Here is a 16,220-nt window from a genome sequence, read left to right on the forward strand (position 1 = left end):
TCTTAGCATTACTCAGGACAACGTGGCCCAGCTTTTAGAGTTTCCCTGAAATCCCAAAATATCTTGAATCTTCTCCATATATTCTCTCTTTGGATCTCAAAGATTACCTTCTCTCCCACAGAGCACAATTATCTGAATGAGCTTGGACCACATTCCAGGTGTAACCAAAGAAAATGGACATTTACAAAATGTGAGACATACTCCCAACACACAGACTAAGAAAACAACAGACATAACAGTCTTGTGGCTTTGTTCCTAGTTCCAGGCATGTCGGAAGGTGGGGTAGAGGATCAGAAATAAGCACAATTCTCCTAATTGCTGGCAAGTTGAACCACCACACTGATAACTCAGGATTATTACATATTACAAACAACCAATTTTACCAGGAATCATTCTTCGTACTGTTATACTGAGGCTTGGCAGCTCCCTTTAACATCTCACCTCAGCATTAAAGAGGAAGCATAGGGGAGGAAGTGTGCAAAGCAGATCTGGAGTCAGGCGTTGCTCCACCTTTGTGACCTCAGGCAAGAAACAGCCAGGCTGGACCTCAGTTTCCTCAACTAACAAATGTGGATAATAAAAGTACTTACCTATTTAGGTGCCTGAGAAGAGTCAGAGCTAATCCAATTAAAGCTGCTTAATGCTGTGCCTGGCACACAGCAGTGTCCAATTTAGCTTGTGTCTCATTTTATTTTTATCATTAGTTTAAGAGCGCTGGCATTGAATCTCTCACACTGGGTACAAATCCCTGCGCTATATTACTGAGATCTGTCACACAGCATTTACTAACTTCTTAGATCAAGGTATCTTAATCTTAATTTTGTGCCATGGACCTCTGTAGCAGTCTGATAAATAACAGCACTATCAGAATAATGTTTTTAAATACATTAAATAAAATAGATAAGAATACAAAGGTACCAGATTATATAGACAAGCACCTATTAAAATATTTAAAAGAAATCAATGGTACAGTACTGTTTTTCTTTACTACTGAATTAAGCAAGATAAAGCAGTTCCTTAATTTCCTGAGTGGAAAGCACAAAAGGTGTTTGAAGACATCTGCAACAATTGTAATAAGATTATGAAAAGACATATAGTTTCTATTTGTGATAACATCACAAGGACTGGTACTATAGTTTTATCTCTAGTCCTACTTAAAAAAAAAAAACAACACTAAATTTCAGCTAGAGGTTAACAAAAATAGAGACACAACTTGTTTCTCATCCAAGTTCTACTACTTGGCCCCAGATTAAGAACCACTTTCTTAAAACTCAATAAAATGGAAGCAGAGGATAAACCACTGTGTTGAGAGGAACAAATATAAAAAGCAGGTAGCACATAGGAGGTACTTTATACAGAGAAGCTCTTTCCTTCCTAGAAAGTTCTATTTCGTAGGAAAAAAAACATTCAGTCTCACCCAGCCCAAACATGAACATTTAACATCCATTTCTCTCCATGATCTGAGTCTTCAGACGTGTTAAGTCTTCTAAGACTTCCCAAAATCACTGTTCTACATCAAATATCAGCTTGAAGAACCCTATTACTTTAAATATGTGAGACCAAACTGCTTTCTAGCAAAACACAGTTGAAAGAGAATATATATATAACTCCTAAGTCACCCTTAGCACCAACTGCTGTCAAAACTAAAATAAAATAGCACAGAACAGTTTGGATCTCATAATAATCACTAATGCCTTGTCATCACTCTTCTTTAACGCTCATTACAAAACCAGTAACAACCCATGGAAAGACGGGGCTTCAGGTTCTTACAATAGCGCTCCTCTGACAGTAACTGCAGTTCATTATCCTCTCCCCTTCACCACCCCGGCGCGTTCCCGGTCTTTGCCTACTCAGCAGATTCACGTAAGCGGGGCCGTTTTATGTGGAATCGTACATTCTAGCAGTAAAATTTTCACTCACCAGGCAAATTCTCACCCACCCTCTCCAAGGTGAACTATGTTTTACATTAATCGTATTTCTAAACTTCCCCTGGAGACAACAGCAAGAAATCCAGAAAACCGAGGGGTAGGCGCACAAAGAATCTAAATGGAAATTTGGGCGAGGGCGGACAAGTGAAATCAACTTAATATCCCGGAAAATAACAGTTCTGGGGGAAGAAGGGGGCTATCCAACTTTAATCTTCACTTTAACTCCATCCCTTTCTCCGCTGTGCAGAAATTGTCCAGCATGTTCTCCAAACTGCTTTTTATCTGACATTTAGTCAAGCCACAGCCTCGGGAATGATGAGAAGGCAATGACAAAGCTGCTTCCTGCCCGTCTCCTTCCCCGCACCCTGCCCTCCCCCGCAACCTTCAGCTCCCCCTCGCCACGAACGCGTTTGAAAAGTTTCTCCGATGCACAGCTTACCTTGACTGGGCTGCCATAATTCAGCTTATAGAGCCAGGGGTCTTCCGTCCATGTGCACCTTCACCCCGCGGGCCCTGCTGCCAGCGCCGCGCTCACCATTTGGCGGAGCCGGGCGGGGACGCGTCCCGGCGCGGCGCCCCGATGTTACGGGACTACCTGCTCTCGAGCCCCGAGCGTCCTCGGCGCAGCCCCGGGTTCGGCCCGTATTGGCTCGCGCTAATCCTGATGGACATCCGGGCACTGGGGCCTCTGCGGCGACCTGCACTTCAGACAAGCCCGGGGAGCGCCGCGTCCGAATCCGGGGCAAGCGAGCGCCCCGGGCGCAGTTTCTGAGAAGGGAAAGCCAACGAGCCCTCACGCTCGAAGACCGCCGGCGCCCAACGCCCGCCCAGCAGCAGCACAACGCGGCCCACAGTTAGAAAGGAAAAGAAATCGCCTCTTGGCTCCCTTGAAGTTCTCCGAGTCCGCCGGGATACCCCCTGTCAAGAAAGTTGCGGTGGTACGGCCCGCCTCCTTAAATGGGCAGGGCGCTCGGCGGCCCGAGCCGGAGGCCGGCGGCAGGCGGCAGGCAGGGTCGGGTGCCGACCAGCCCTGCTGGTCCCCGGCCGACCCCCGCCTGCGGGCTCCTCGCGAGTGCTCTCTTGCCAGGTTCTAACTACGTACAGACACCCACCGCTGGAATACACAGTACCCAGCCGCTCAGAACTCCAGCTCCAATTTGAGTATTTGTTGAATATGGGGCCCCAAGAGGCGGCAGTGAGCAGGAACAAGACCGCGGCAGTAAACCACGTTCGCTACTTTTGATCCTTCCAGTGCTTGAGCTCAGGAAACGGGCACACTTGGTGTTACTCCACTTTCAGTTTTGATTTCCTTACATAGAGACAAATATTTACAAAACACCCCGCCTTTTTTGGACTACACGTAGATTACAGGAAAAATAGTACCTCATTTTGGTCTTAAGCAATGAAGGGATTGACAAGAAGCAAACAAAAAACTTGAGCATGCAATATAGTAAGTCCTATACGAAGCACAAACGAAATCACTTCCTACTCAGAGAACGACGGAAAGCGTTTAAGGCGTGCCTCAAAAGCAGAAAAATACTTGGATGAGCAAGGATGGAGGGAGGTTGTGCTTCAGCATCTCATAGGGACCAGCACACCGGAGGAGCTGAAGACTCTTAGATGAATACTGAATAACTGCCTCCACTGTGGACTCTCCATTCTTCTACCTAGAATCATGACAACATTGCCCGTCTCATAAAGAGATAGTCCAGATTGTATTACTAAATCGTGGTGAAATACAAACATGTTAATGCCTGGCACTAAAACGACAATGCTGGGAGGGAGGCCCAAAGCATCTCTATCAAGGGTTCTCAAAGTGTGTTTACTAGATTCCTGGGAGTCCCCAAGACCGTCTCAGAGGTCAGAACTATTTTTAGAATAACACAAAGACATTGTCTTTTCACTGTGCTGACATTTGCACTTATGGTGCAAAAGCAATTATGGGGAAACTGCTGGCGCCTTCGCACTAATCAAAGCGGTGGCTGCAAATGAAACTAGTAGTCACTGCATTCTTCACTACCACACGTTAGTTTTTTTTTTTTTAAGCCAGTTTCCTTTATGATTGTCGTTAATGAAGCAAGCAGTCAGAATTATTACGTTCATTAAATCTTGACCCTTGAGCATGGGTCTTTTTGATGTTCTTTGTGACAAAATGGGAAGTACCCATGAAGCAGTTCACTGCACTCTGAAGTACAATGGCTGTCTGGAAGAAAAGCACTTGTGTAATTGAGTTGCAAGCTGAGCTAGCTGTTTTTTCATGGACTACCATTTTTACTTGAAAGAACAATTCACAAACTGTAGTTATTCTGACTTGGGTATTTGGCAGACATTTTATTAAAAATGAACAAAGTTGAGCCTGTTTCTTTGAGGAAAACAATTGACAGTACTTACTGCCAATGATGAAATTTGAGCTTTCAAGCATTTTGGAAGACTTTTTACATCTGCCACATAATCTTGCCAGCTTCGCCAATACTTAAAGACTTTCCTGATGAGATCAGGGTGACAGTAATGAAAGTTATATGAGAAGGTCTGCCTTAGTTTCCAAATGACCAATGGTATAACAGAATCATACATGGGTAGGCCAGGTGCAGTGGCTCACGCCTGTAATCCCAACACTTTGGGAGGCTAAGGCAGGCAGATCCCTTAAGCTCAGGAGTTTGATACCAGAGCCTGGACAACATGGTGAGACCCCATTTCTACCAAAAACACAAAAAATGAGCTGGGCGTAGTGGCACGCATCTGTGATCCCAGATAATTGGGAGGCGGAAGTTGCAGTGAGCTGAGATTGTGCCACTGCACCCCAGCCTCTCAAACAAAAACCAAAATCATGCATGGATGAAAGATCCACTGAAAAAAAAGTGCAAAACAGACCAACTGATTTTAATGTATCAAAGGTTTAGTTTTTTAAAAAAGCTCATTTCAGGCTGGGCGCGGTGGCTTACGCCTGTAATCCCAGCACTTCGGGAGGCCGAGGAGGGCGGATCACGAGGTCAGGAGATCGAGACCATCCTGGCTAACATGGTGAAACCCTGTCTCTACTAAAAATACAAAAAATTAGCCGGGCAAGGTGGCGGGCGCCTGTAGTCCCAGCTACTCAGGAGGCTGAGGCAGGAGAATGGCGTGAACCCGGGAGGCAGAGCTTGCAGTGAGCAGAGATCACGCCACTGCACTCCAGCCTGGGTGACAGCGAGACTCCATCTCAAAAAAATAAATTAATTAATTTAATTAAAAGCTCATTTCAGATTCTACAATGCACTTAACCTTTAAGAAACTACCACTTACAGAGTTTTGGTATAATATCAAAGAAGGTATTAAAAATACTCATCCTCTTTCTGTGTGAAGTTGGATTTTCTTTATAGACTTCAACCAAAACAACATTGCAACAGATTAGAATCAGATTCAATCTGTTTGGGTTGGGCATCCCAAATCGGAAAATCTGAAATCCAAAATGCTCCAAAATCCAAAACTTTTTGAGTACTGACATGATGCTCAAAGGAAATGCTCACTGGAACAAGAATATATAATGCAAATATTCCAAAATCAGAAAAAATCTGAAATCCAAAACAATTCTGGTCCCAAGCATTTTAGACAACCTGTATGAGAATCTAGCTGTCTTCTATTAAGCTAGACAGTAAAGAGATTTCCATGAATGTAAAATAATGCCATTCTTTCTCAATAATTTTTTTAATTTTGGAAAATCGGTCTTATAAAAGTTTTATTTAGGTCAATATGTAATGGGTTTTAAATATTTTAAATACCTCAATTTTAATTTTTAATATAGTAAATAACAATATCTAAAACGTGCATATACAAAAGCTCTTTGGGTTTCACAGTAATTGAGGTGCAAACTTATTCTGTATCATTCGCTAATACTTCCATGTCTCCCTCACCTCTCCACACTCATCGAGCCTTCTTTTAATTAAAGTTGTTATATATTACAACTATTCCATGTAACCTCTTAGCACCTAGATCAGTTTTAGCAAAATGTGGTCAAACCACCTGGGGCATATGTTAAAAACAGACGGCTGGGCGCGGTGGCTCACGCTTGTAATCCCAGCACTTTGGGAGGCCGAGGCGGGCGGATCACGAGGTCAGGAGATCGAGACCATGGTGAAACCCCGTCTCTACTAAAAAGACAAAAAATTAGCCGGGCGTGGTGGCGGGCGCCTGTAGTCCCAGCTACTCGGAGAGGCTGAGGCAGGAGAATGGCGTGCACCCGGGAGGCGGAGCTTGCAGTGAGCCGAGATTGCGCCACTGCACTCCAGCCTGGGTGACAGAGCAAGACTCCGTCTCAAAAAAAAAAAAACAGACTCCAGATCCTAGTTGCAGAACTACTGAAATAGAATCCTTGTGGGGTGAAGTCCCAGGAATATGCATTTCAATAAATTCTCCAGGTGATGCTTGTGGTCTGCTTTCATTTGAAAGCCATTTACCTAGATCATGCTTATTTAAAAAATAATTTTAAGAAGTTTTTGATTCAGTTTTGATTTATAATCCTTGAATCATTTTAAGGACCATAATTGGCCAGCATTTATTTTCGTTTGTAAGAAATCTATATCGGACAACAAAATACCTTTGTACGCATATTTTCCTTTGCAATAGTAGAGTGGTAAGCCTTCAAGGAAACCAGGCAAAAGTCTACTCTCAAGAATTTTTTGGTGGCTGTTTTTCCCCATTTTTCTCTTGCTGTTTTATCTATACCGACTGTGATCATTTATGCTATAAACAAATTAGTATCAGACATAACTGCTGAAAAAAATACTTCATAATAGCACTTACTTTTAAAATGTCCATTTAGCACAGGCTAGAAATGTAACATTGATAATATTAAAATTATACTTTTTGAACTATGTTAATTGATCTGACACCACTTAAATATGAGGAAATAGACCAGGCATGGTGGCTCATGCCTGTAATCCCAGTGCTTTGGGAGGCCATGGTAAAAAGATTGCTTGAGGCCAGGAATTTGACACCAGCCTGGGCAACATCGCATGTCCTTGTCTCTATTAAAAAACAATTCAAAAATTAGCTGGATATATAGTTCTAGCTACTTGGGAGGCTGAGGCAAGAGGATTGTGTGAGCCCAGGAATTCATGGCTGCAGTGAGCTATGAGAACACCACTGAACTCCAGCCTAGGTGACAGCGCAAGACCTAGTCTCAAATAAATGAATAAATAAATGGAAAAAAATTTTTAATACAGCAAATACTTGCCCCCAAAGATATATGGAATCAATACCAGATTAGAATTACACCTGAGATTCCCTGGGCTCTCAAAATGGTTTGTAATGTAAATTCATGGGAGTAATTTGAAACAAGTGGGATGATACTAGATTATAATACATCTAAAATTACTAAGTACAGGAGAAATGATTTGTGACTTGGATACTGTATGTGGCTAAAAAAGTACTGCAATACCAACATGGGCATTATTATTTCCAAGTGTTTTGAAAACACCATTGTATCCAACCCACCATCTTGATCAGCAGTGAAACTGAACAAAAAGACATTCTTAACCTTTGAGGGGCAAAGAATTCTTTGGCTTTCTGATGAAATTTGAGGACACTGAAGTACAACCTTTGTTAAACTTCCGTGCAATTTGATTCCTCTGAAACCCACTTAGGAAAAATGTGAGGCTCCGTAGATTTCAGGTTAAGAATCCCTGGCCCCAGGTCCTGCTTATAGACCCAATTTACCCTACAAATAAGGAGTAAAATCGCCCGTTAATCTTTATTGCCCAGTTGGGCACGGTGGCTCATGCCTGTAATCCCAGCACTGTGGGAGGCTGAAGTAAGTGGATCACTTGAGGTCAGGAGTTTGAGACCAGCCTGGCCAACATGGTGAAACCCTGTCTCAGGCATGCTGGCATGCGCCTGTAGTCCCAGCTATTCAGGAGGCTGAAGCAGAAGAATTACTTGAACCTGGGAGGCAGAGGTTGCAGTGAGCCGAGATCGCGCCACTGCACTCCAGCCTGGGCAACACAGTGAGACACCATCTCAAAAAAAAAAAAAAACAAAACAAAAAAAAAACAAAAAAAAAACTTCATTGCCCTTTTAAGAACTTAAGAGTTGGCCAGGCCTGGTGGCTCACACCTGTAATCCCAGCACTTTGAGAGACTGAGGTGGGAGGATCACTTGAGGCCAGGAGTTGAAGACCAACCTGGGCAACATAGCGAGATCTCACCTCCCCTAAAAAAATTTCTTTTATAATTAGCTGGGCATGGTGGCTCACACCTGTAGTCCCAGCTACTCAGGAGGCTAAGGCAGGGGGATCACTTGCACCCAGGAATTTGAGATTACAGTGAGCCACTTCACTCCAGCTTGGGCAACAAAGCAAGACTGTCTCTGAAAAAAAAAAAAAAAAAAGGAAAAGAAAAAATTTAAACAGGTTGCCTTATTCAGAATTCTAACATACTGCATTTGTACCACAATGGTCATTCAACAATTCTACCCTTTGTAGCATTTTTGGTCTAAACATCACATAGGTCAAATCCCCTAAGAACTGCTACTTCATTTCAATGGAATGATGTTTAACCAGGACACTGCTAAAATCACTTTGCCAAGAGAAGGGTGCTCAAGGTTGCCATTGAAAATCTCAAGTGAAGCAGACACAGGAAAAGGGAGGAGATAATGGAGGAGAATAAAAACAGGCATTACCCAGAAGGCAGAGAGCAAGGACGACTGCTAATGAGCACTACTGGAAATTAACCGGCTCTCCCTTCAGCTGTGACCTCAACACAAAGCAGCCCTCCTACCCTTATTTCACACTTTCCAGGTTCTCTGCTTTTATCTTTAAACTGGGGTTACCTGGAGATTCTCACGACCTAAGGGCAAATCTATTGCTAGATCCTTAATATCCAAATGTCCTCTTTCTTACAACCAGGATTCAGGCTCTCACTTCCCACTTGGTTTTCTCCACTTGAAAAAGAAAAGCACGAGCCGGGCGCGGTGGCTCACGCCTGTAATCTCAACACTTTGGGAGGCCGAGGCGGGTGGATCACGAGGTCAGGAGATCGAGACCATCCTGGCTAACATGGTGAAACCCAGTCTCTACTAAAAATACAAAAAATTAGCCGGGCGTGGAGGCAAGCGCCTGTAGTCGCAGCTACTCGGGAGGCTGAGGTAGGAGAATCGCTTGAACCTGGGAGGGGGAGGTTGCAGTGAGCCGAGATTGCACCACTGCACTCCAGCCTGGTGACAGAGCGAGACTCCGTCACCAAAAAAAAAAAAAAAAAGAAAAGCAGTCTTCTCAAATCAATATTAAAATGGTGCATTGCTCCAGGTGTAAATACCTCCGAGGCCCCCAAAGGAACAGTTCTCTGTAGGAGGAGAGTCCCAGGGTTAAATCAACATTAATAGATAGATCCTTATTAAACACATCTAGGTAACAAGCCTGTGGCAAGGTCCCTATGCCTATCTACAAATTAGAATTATGAAATGAGATGTATAGGGCCATCAGAAGTTAGACTTTCTCTAATAAAGTAAATCTGATTCAACTGTTTGGTTCAAGAATAAAGATTTACAGTTTTTCAACATTCTTGTAGGAGGTATACAAGCAAAAATGTATAGAGATTACTGCTCAACTTTACCTCTTCACTCAATGTCTTTTTCTTTACCTGATCTGGTCTACAATTTTCCATATCTCCTCCTATTTGTGCATTAATAAAACATTCTCTTCCTTACCCTAATACCCTGATCAATCAGGGATATTAGCCTACAATTATACCAATTACTTATTATCAGTCTACAAACAAGCTCAAGTTCCCCCACTTCCTCTGCAACACACACACACACACACACACACAGTTTATTTTTTAATAAATGTTTTATTTTAGAATAACTTTAGATTTACAGAAAAGTTGCAAAGGATTATACCCCCAGCCAGTTTCCTCACTGTTTACATCTTACACTACCATTGGCCACTTGCCAAAACTAAGAAATCAACATTGGTGTATTACTATGAAATAAACTTTAGACTTTGTTTTAATTTTACCAGTTTTTCCATCAGTGACATCTTTCTGGTCCAAGATGCAACCCAAGGTATCTTAAAACTGCATTATTTCTCAGTTTTTCCTTGTTTTTCAAGACTGACAGTTTTGAGGAGTTTGGGCTGGCTATCCTGTAGAATGTTCCTCTATCTGGTTTTGGCTGATGTTTTCCCTTCAAAGGAGGGACAGAATGAAGCAGACACAGGAAAAGGGGTGGTAATAGCTATACATATTTGAAATTCTTCTCTAAGAAAGATTTGCCTCTTCTCCATTTATTTACTCATTCAATTATTTATTTATATGAGCATGGTCTCACAGATATTTCCTTTGAACTTTGTGTCATAATCCACTACATGATTGACTTTGTTATCAAATTGTTCCAGCCTTGGCCACTGGGAGCCCCTTCAGGTTGGCTCCTTGCCCCTTTGATATGCCCCATCCTTTTGTGTCTCCAGCACTCCTTCCTTTCTGTTACTACAGGATGCTCCAGGCTCATCATCTATTTTCTCTACCCTAGTCCCAGAACAAGCCATTTCTCCCAATACATTGGTTTCTTCTCTGTAAGCGCTACCACCCAGTCTCCTTCTGCCATCACTGCCAAGCTTCTTACACCAAGAGAAGTTGGCTTCCTTTATGCCAGTGACCACCTCCCATGAAAGGCTCTCTGTAGACTTCAAGCAACTCAATCTTATTTTACAATTCTTTCTGCTCACACATCCAGGATCCAGGATAGAGCTCTAACAAACCTTACTTGTCTCTTCTCAATCTAAATGCTGTCTTGTACAATATCATCAGTAACTCTCTAAATGTGTAACTCCAACCTAAACTTCTCTCTGTAACTCCAAGACTATTCTTTCCAGCTGCCCCAAAACACTTTCCTGGGCATGAAAAGGCACTTGGGAGGTTGTCCAAATAGAGCATTTTCTTATTGTGTCTACACAATAAGATCCTCCCCATCTGGATGCAGTTACAACAGATGCTGAGAGATATCTATCAATGAGCCTTAGCTGCTTCTAGGGTCTGTAAGGGGTGGTTTCTCTATATAGGAAGAAGACTATCTCCTTCACAAAAAAAGGGATTAGAAAAGACTACGGGAAAAGTGTGTTTAGTTAGTTCCTTCCTTAGGAATAAAAGCAGAAGGCAGAATTCAAAGAGAGCTTCCTATGAGCAGATCAGGAGGGACTTGGCTAACACAAAACTAAAACATTCCATATTTCATCGTGTGTTTTTTAACTGTGAAGATCAGCAATAAACCCCTTAAAATAAAATCAGCCCCATTAATAATTTGTTGAATAGCAAACACCAGTGAGTGTGAAGGAGTAGTGATGCCTTTCAAAAGGAAAGGGAAACAGGGAAGAGAAAGAGACAGGCTGAGAAATGGTCCCGAGGCCAGACCAGGCCAGAATTCATCTGAATGGCCCCAATTCCAACCCACTCCATTCCTCCTGGCCCCTCATTTATGAACCAATCACCAATCATCCAAACTAGAGATCCTTTTCCTGGCTTGTTCTTCACACATATCGCTACCAAAATCCCAGAGATTTCTTGGGATAGTGAAAGTAGCGGGATGGGAGTGGGAAGAGCTCACTTTAGATACTTCTCTTTATTTCTGAATTTATAACACTGATCTCTAATTCCTCCCATCACCACTACCACCCCCTCCACTGAATAAGCTTTCAACTTCTTGTTTTACAAAAAATACCTAATGACAAGGAAGACATTCATAGTATCAGAGTTTTTTGATTAATAAAAAAGCAGGTACAAAATCAATAATTTTTAAAAGGAAAAAAAAGCAGGTACAATACAGTATGTTTGTTAGTATCTCACTTCATCAAAATTGAATGAAATCTGTATTCAAAAGATTGATGGGGCCTCTGTAGCAAAATGCTAGCAGTAGGTATCTCTGAATGGAACAATCAGATGACTTATTTTCTTCTAGGTATTTAAAAATTGTCTAAATGTTATAAAATGAACACACACCTGTTTTTGTAGTCACAAAACTGAATCACAATTATTCTAAAAATAAAACAACTATAATCAAGTCTTAGCTCCAGGAAGGAGATAAGGGTCATCTAATCCACTTCTCCATGCAAGAATGCTCTTCCTTCTAGCGAAACTAGCTTGTTTGCGTGTCTCCAGGGACATCTGTTGTCATTACAAGGCAGCCCCTTCCACAGCAGGCCAATGATGAGGATTAGAAACCTCTATCTCCCGTGAAGCTAAAATTGGCTTCTCTAGAGCCCTGTTCCATTGGTTCTACTTCTGCCCTCTTGATACTAAAGCTGTCCAATCAGCTTTCTTGTTTGCTTTTTGTTTTGTGTTTTTGAGACAGAGTTTCGCTCTTATTGCCTAGGCCGGAGTGCAATGGCACAATCTCAGCTGACTGCAACCTCTGCCTCCTGGGTTCAAGCGATTCTCCTGCCTTAGCCTCCCAAGTAGCTGTGATTACAGGCATGTGCCACCACACCAGGCAATTTTTTTGTATTTTTAGTAGAGACGAGGTTTCTCCATGTTGGCCAGGCTGGTCTCGAACCCTTGACCTCAGCCTCGGCCTCCCAAAGTGCTGGGATTACAGGCGTGAGCCACCACGCCCAGCCTCACTCAGCTTCTTATGCCTACTGTTTGATGGCGTATCTTTTTCTACCCTTTTCTCTTAAGTATGCATTTTTTTTTTTTTTTTGAGATGGAGTCTCGCTGTGTTGCCCAGGCTGAAGTGCAGTGGCATGATCTTGGCTCACCATTTTCCTGCCTCAGCCTCCCAAGTAGCTGGGACTACAGGCACCCGCCACCACACCCGGCTAATTTTTTTTTTTTTTTTTTTTTTTTTGAGACAGAGTCTCGCTCTGTCGCCCAGGCTGGAGTGCAGTGGCGCAATCTCGGCTCACTGCAAGCTCCGCCTCCCGGGTTCACGCCATTCTCCTGCCTCAGCCTCTCCGAGGAGCTGGGACTACAGGCGCCCGCCACCATGCCCGGCTAATTTTTTTGTATTTTTAGTAGAGACGGGGTTTCACCGTGGTCTCGATCTCCTGACCTAGTGATCCGCCCGCCTCGGCCTCCCAAAGTGCTGGGATTACAAGCGTGAGCCACCGCGCCCGGCCACACCCGGCTAACTTTTTGTATTTTTAGTAGAGATGTAGTTTCACCATGTTAGCCAGGATGGTCTCGATCTCCTGACCTTGTGATCCACCTGCCTCGGCCTCCCAAAGTGCTGGGATTGCAGGCATGAGCCACTGCGCCCAGCCCAAGTATGCATTTTTAAATATTTAGAATACATGTGCCTTAATCCATTTCCTGCTGCCTATAACAGAATACCTGAAACTGGGTAATTTATTTTAGAAAGGAATTTATTCCTTACAGTTATGGAGGCTGGGAAGTCCACGGTTAAGGGGCCACACCTGGTGAAAGCCTTCTTGCTGGTGGGGACTCTAGAGTCCCAAAGTGACACAGGGTACCACATGGTGAGGGAGCTGAGCATGCAAACGTGCTATTGCAGGTCTCTCTTCCTCTTATAAAGCCACCAGTTCAGGCCAAGCGCGGTGGCTCATGCCTGTAATCCCAGCACTTTGGGAGGCCAAGGCAGGCGATCACCTGACGTCAGGAGTTCGAGACAACCCTGGCCAACATGGTGAAACCCCGTCTCTACTAAAAATACAAAAATTAGCCGGACATGGTAGTGGGCACCTGTAATCCCAGCTGCTTGGAAGGCTGAGGCAGGAGAATCGCTTGAACCCGGGAGGCAGAGGTTGCAGTGAGCTGAGATCGTGCCACTGCACTCCAGCCTGGGCGACAGAGCAAGACTCCCTCTCAAAAATAAAATAAAAGCCACCAGTTCTCCTCCCATGGTAACCTATAGACTCGTTAATCTTGAATGCATTCATTCATCAGGGCAGATCCTTCATGATCCAATCACCTCTTAAAGGCTCCACCTTTTAATACTGCCACATTGGGTTTAAGTTTCAACAAAAATTTTTGTGGGTTTTTTTTTTTTTTTTTTTTTTTTTTTTTGAGAAAAGGTCTCATTCTGTTGCCCAGGCTGAAGTGCAGTGGTGCAATCTCAGTTGACTGCAGCCTCGGTCTCCTGGGCTCAAGCAATCCTCCTACCTCAGCCTCCTGAGTAGCTGGGGCTACAGGCACAGGACACCACACCTAGCTAATTTTTTGTAAAGACTAGGTTTTACCATGTTGCCTAGGCTGATCTCAAGCTCCTGGACTCAGGTGATCCACCTGCCTTGGCCTCCCAAAGTGCTGAGATTACAAGTGTGAGCCACCACACCTGGCCTGGAGACAGTTTCTTACAGGGTATCTAACACCCTTCCCAATTTGGACCAACTTCAGTAGCCTTGTCATCCACCAAACCTCCCTCTGTCCCCTCCCCACCACTTTCCCATGAACACCCTCCAGCCCCACAGTTCTCTAATGCCACCAACCTTTGCAGACAGTATTTTCTCTCATTAGAATGCCCCTTTCCCTCTTCTCCAGCTGAAGACCCCCTACCATTATCCAAACTCTAACAAATGCAGCTCTTCTCAGAAGCCTTCTCTGATAGTTTATCCTTCACTCTACCTAACACAAGCTCCTAGTTCTCATGCATATCAAGTCATGAGGTTGGATGGGATCAAGGGGAGTGTATGTTCGTTTGAGCAGAAAGTCAGCCAAAAAACAATGCAGCCAAAAGATAATTTCTGAAACAGTGAACTGTGAAGAACTCTGCTACAGTTGCAGCTGGTAAGATTTCCTCTTACACATGTGTTTGCAGGTGAGATCTGCCCCCAGACTGCACAACCTGGGGTTCTCTCATTACACAATCAGTGGACTCTGATCCACAAATGGAGCAAGTGAAGATCAGTGAACAATTTCCAACATTTCAAAAAATCCAAAGGAAACCACATATTTGACCATGAGAAGTGTGTGAAGGACTCCGCTCTGGGCCTTCCTGGAGCTTATGCCAACTCAGTGTGCCAGCACCAGTGAACCCACACTGATCAGGAAGTCTAATTAGCAACTTCGTGTGTTTTGATTAATTCAAGAAAACAAATGTTTGTTTAAATATAGTTTATTTAGTAGGGGGACTCTTTTTTAGTGCCTTCAGGCAATTTAGTGTGCAGTTGAGTTAGAACCTGTGTTTTAGTGCCTTGTTACTTAAAGTGAGGCTGCAGAGCAGCAGCTCTAACAGGAGAGGCCTATAAGAAATGCAGTTTTAGGTCCCATCCCAGATTTCCTGAATCAGAATCTGCATTTTTATATTATTATTTTTTTTTAAGATGGAGTCTCGCTCTGTCTCCCAGGCTGGAGTGCAATGGCACGATCTCGGCTCACTGTAAACCTCCACCTCCTGGGTTCACATGATTCTCCTGCCTTAGCCTCCCAAGTAGCTGGAATTACAGGCATACATCACCACGCCCAGCTAATTTTTGTATTTTTAGTAAAGACGGGGTTTCACTATGTTGGCCAGGCTGGTCTCGAACTCCTGACCTCGTAATCCACCCACCTCAGCCTCCCAAAGTGCTGGGATTACAGGCATGAGCCACCATGCCCAGCCCAGAATCTGCATTTTAACAAAATTCGAAGGTGATTCATATACTCATTGAACTCTGAGAAGCACTGTACTATAAAATCTATGACACTTGGGAATTCCATAAACTCTCAAAGACAAGTGTCCACAATTACTACCATTATTCAGTTTGAAACAGTCTCTGAACAGTATTGTGGCATAGTCATCTATGAGTTAGGGGCTTTTTCTGCCCTTGAAACTATCCCTAAATTTTCCTGAACACATACCAGGAAAGGGGAAGGATTTAAGAACTGGAAGATAGGAGATATTCCTCACTCTCTGCAGGGATGTTTTCCTCTTTTGTGGGAGAAGAAAACTACATATATAGGCAAGCCACAATGATCAGTAAATTGCAGCTTATTAGTTATACTAAGATCTGGTCTTCTCACACATAAAAGAGGTTACATCAACTACTGGCACTTACTGTGATACCTAGCCTGTCGTAAATGTGCTGTTTTTATTCCTAGCAAATGTTTTAATCCAAGCAATTCAAAACCTAATTGGAGGTATGGATTTTACCTTCCATCTGAGGACTAAGGCTGCCTTCCAAAAAGTCAGGGGAGTTTTATTTGAGGCTTATTGGTTGTGGACTCTGTTTCCTACCTAGGTCACATGCAAAACAGGAAGATTAAAACTAAATCAAATCAACATTTATTGAGCATTTTTACGTCTAAAGCTCACACAACCCTATAGGAAAGCATGTTTTTAAAAAAATCTTTGTCTTCTAAGAACTTACTCACTCAAAGAAAGGGCTAC

General features: G+C 43.3%; 1 protein-coding gene across 8 annotated transcripts in view; it reads right to left on the reverse strand.

Moving 5' to 3' along the window:
* Positions 1–16,220, reverse strand: part of AFF1 (ALF transcription elongation factor 1) — a 209,231-nt gene that overhangs the window by 133,054 nt on the left and 59,957 nt on the right. For 2 of the 8 annotated variants that reach the window (XM_063610233.1, XM_055297059.2), the window contains exon 1: positions 2,368–4,671. The exons of 5 other annotated variants lie outside the window; for them this stretch is intronic. In XM_063610233.1, the coding sequence (XP_063466303.1) occupies positions 2,368–2,384 (17 nt within the window). In that variant the 5' untranslated portion in view covers positions 2,385–4,671. Of the gene's footprint in view, positions 1–2,367; positions 4,672–16,220 lie in introns of those variants that run through there. One more of the 8 variants, XM_055297058.2, reaches the window with a different exon arrangement.

The sequence above is a fragment of the Symphalangus syndactylus genome, chromosome 10 (assembly GCF_028878055.3).
Source record: "Symphalangus syndactylus isolate Jambi chromosome 10, NHGRI_mSymSyn1-v2.1_pri, whole genome shotgun sequence".
NCBI classification, from domain to species: Eukaryota; Metazoa; Chordata; class Mammalia; order Primates; family Hylobatidae; genus Symphalangus; species Symphalangus syndactylus.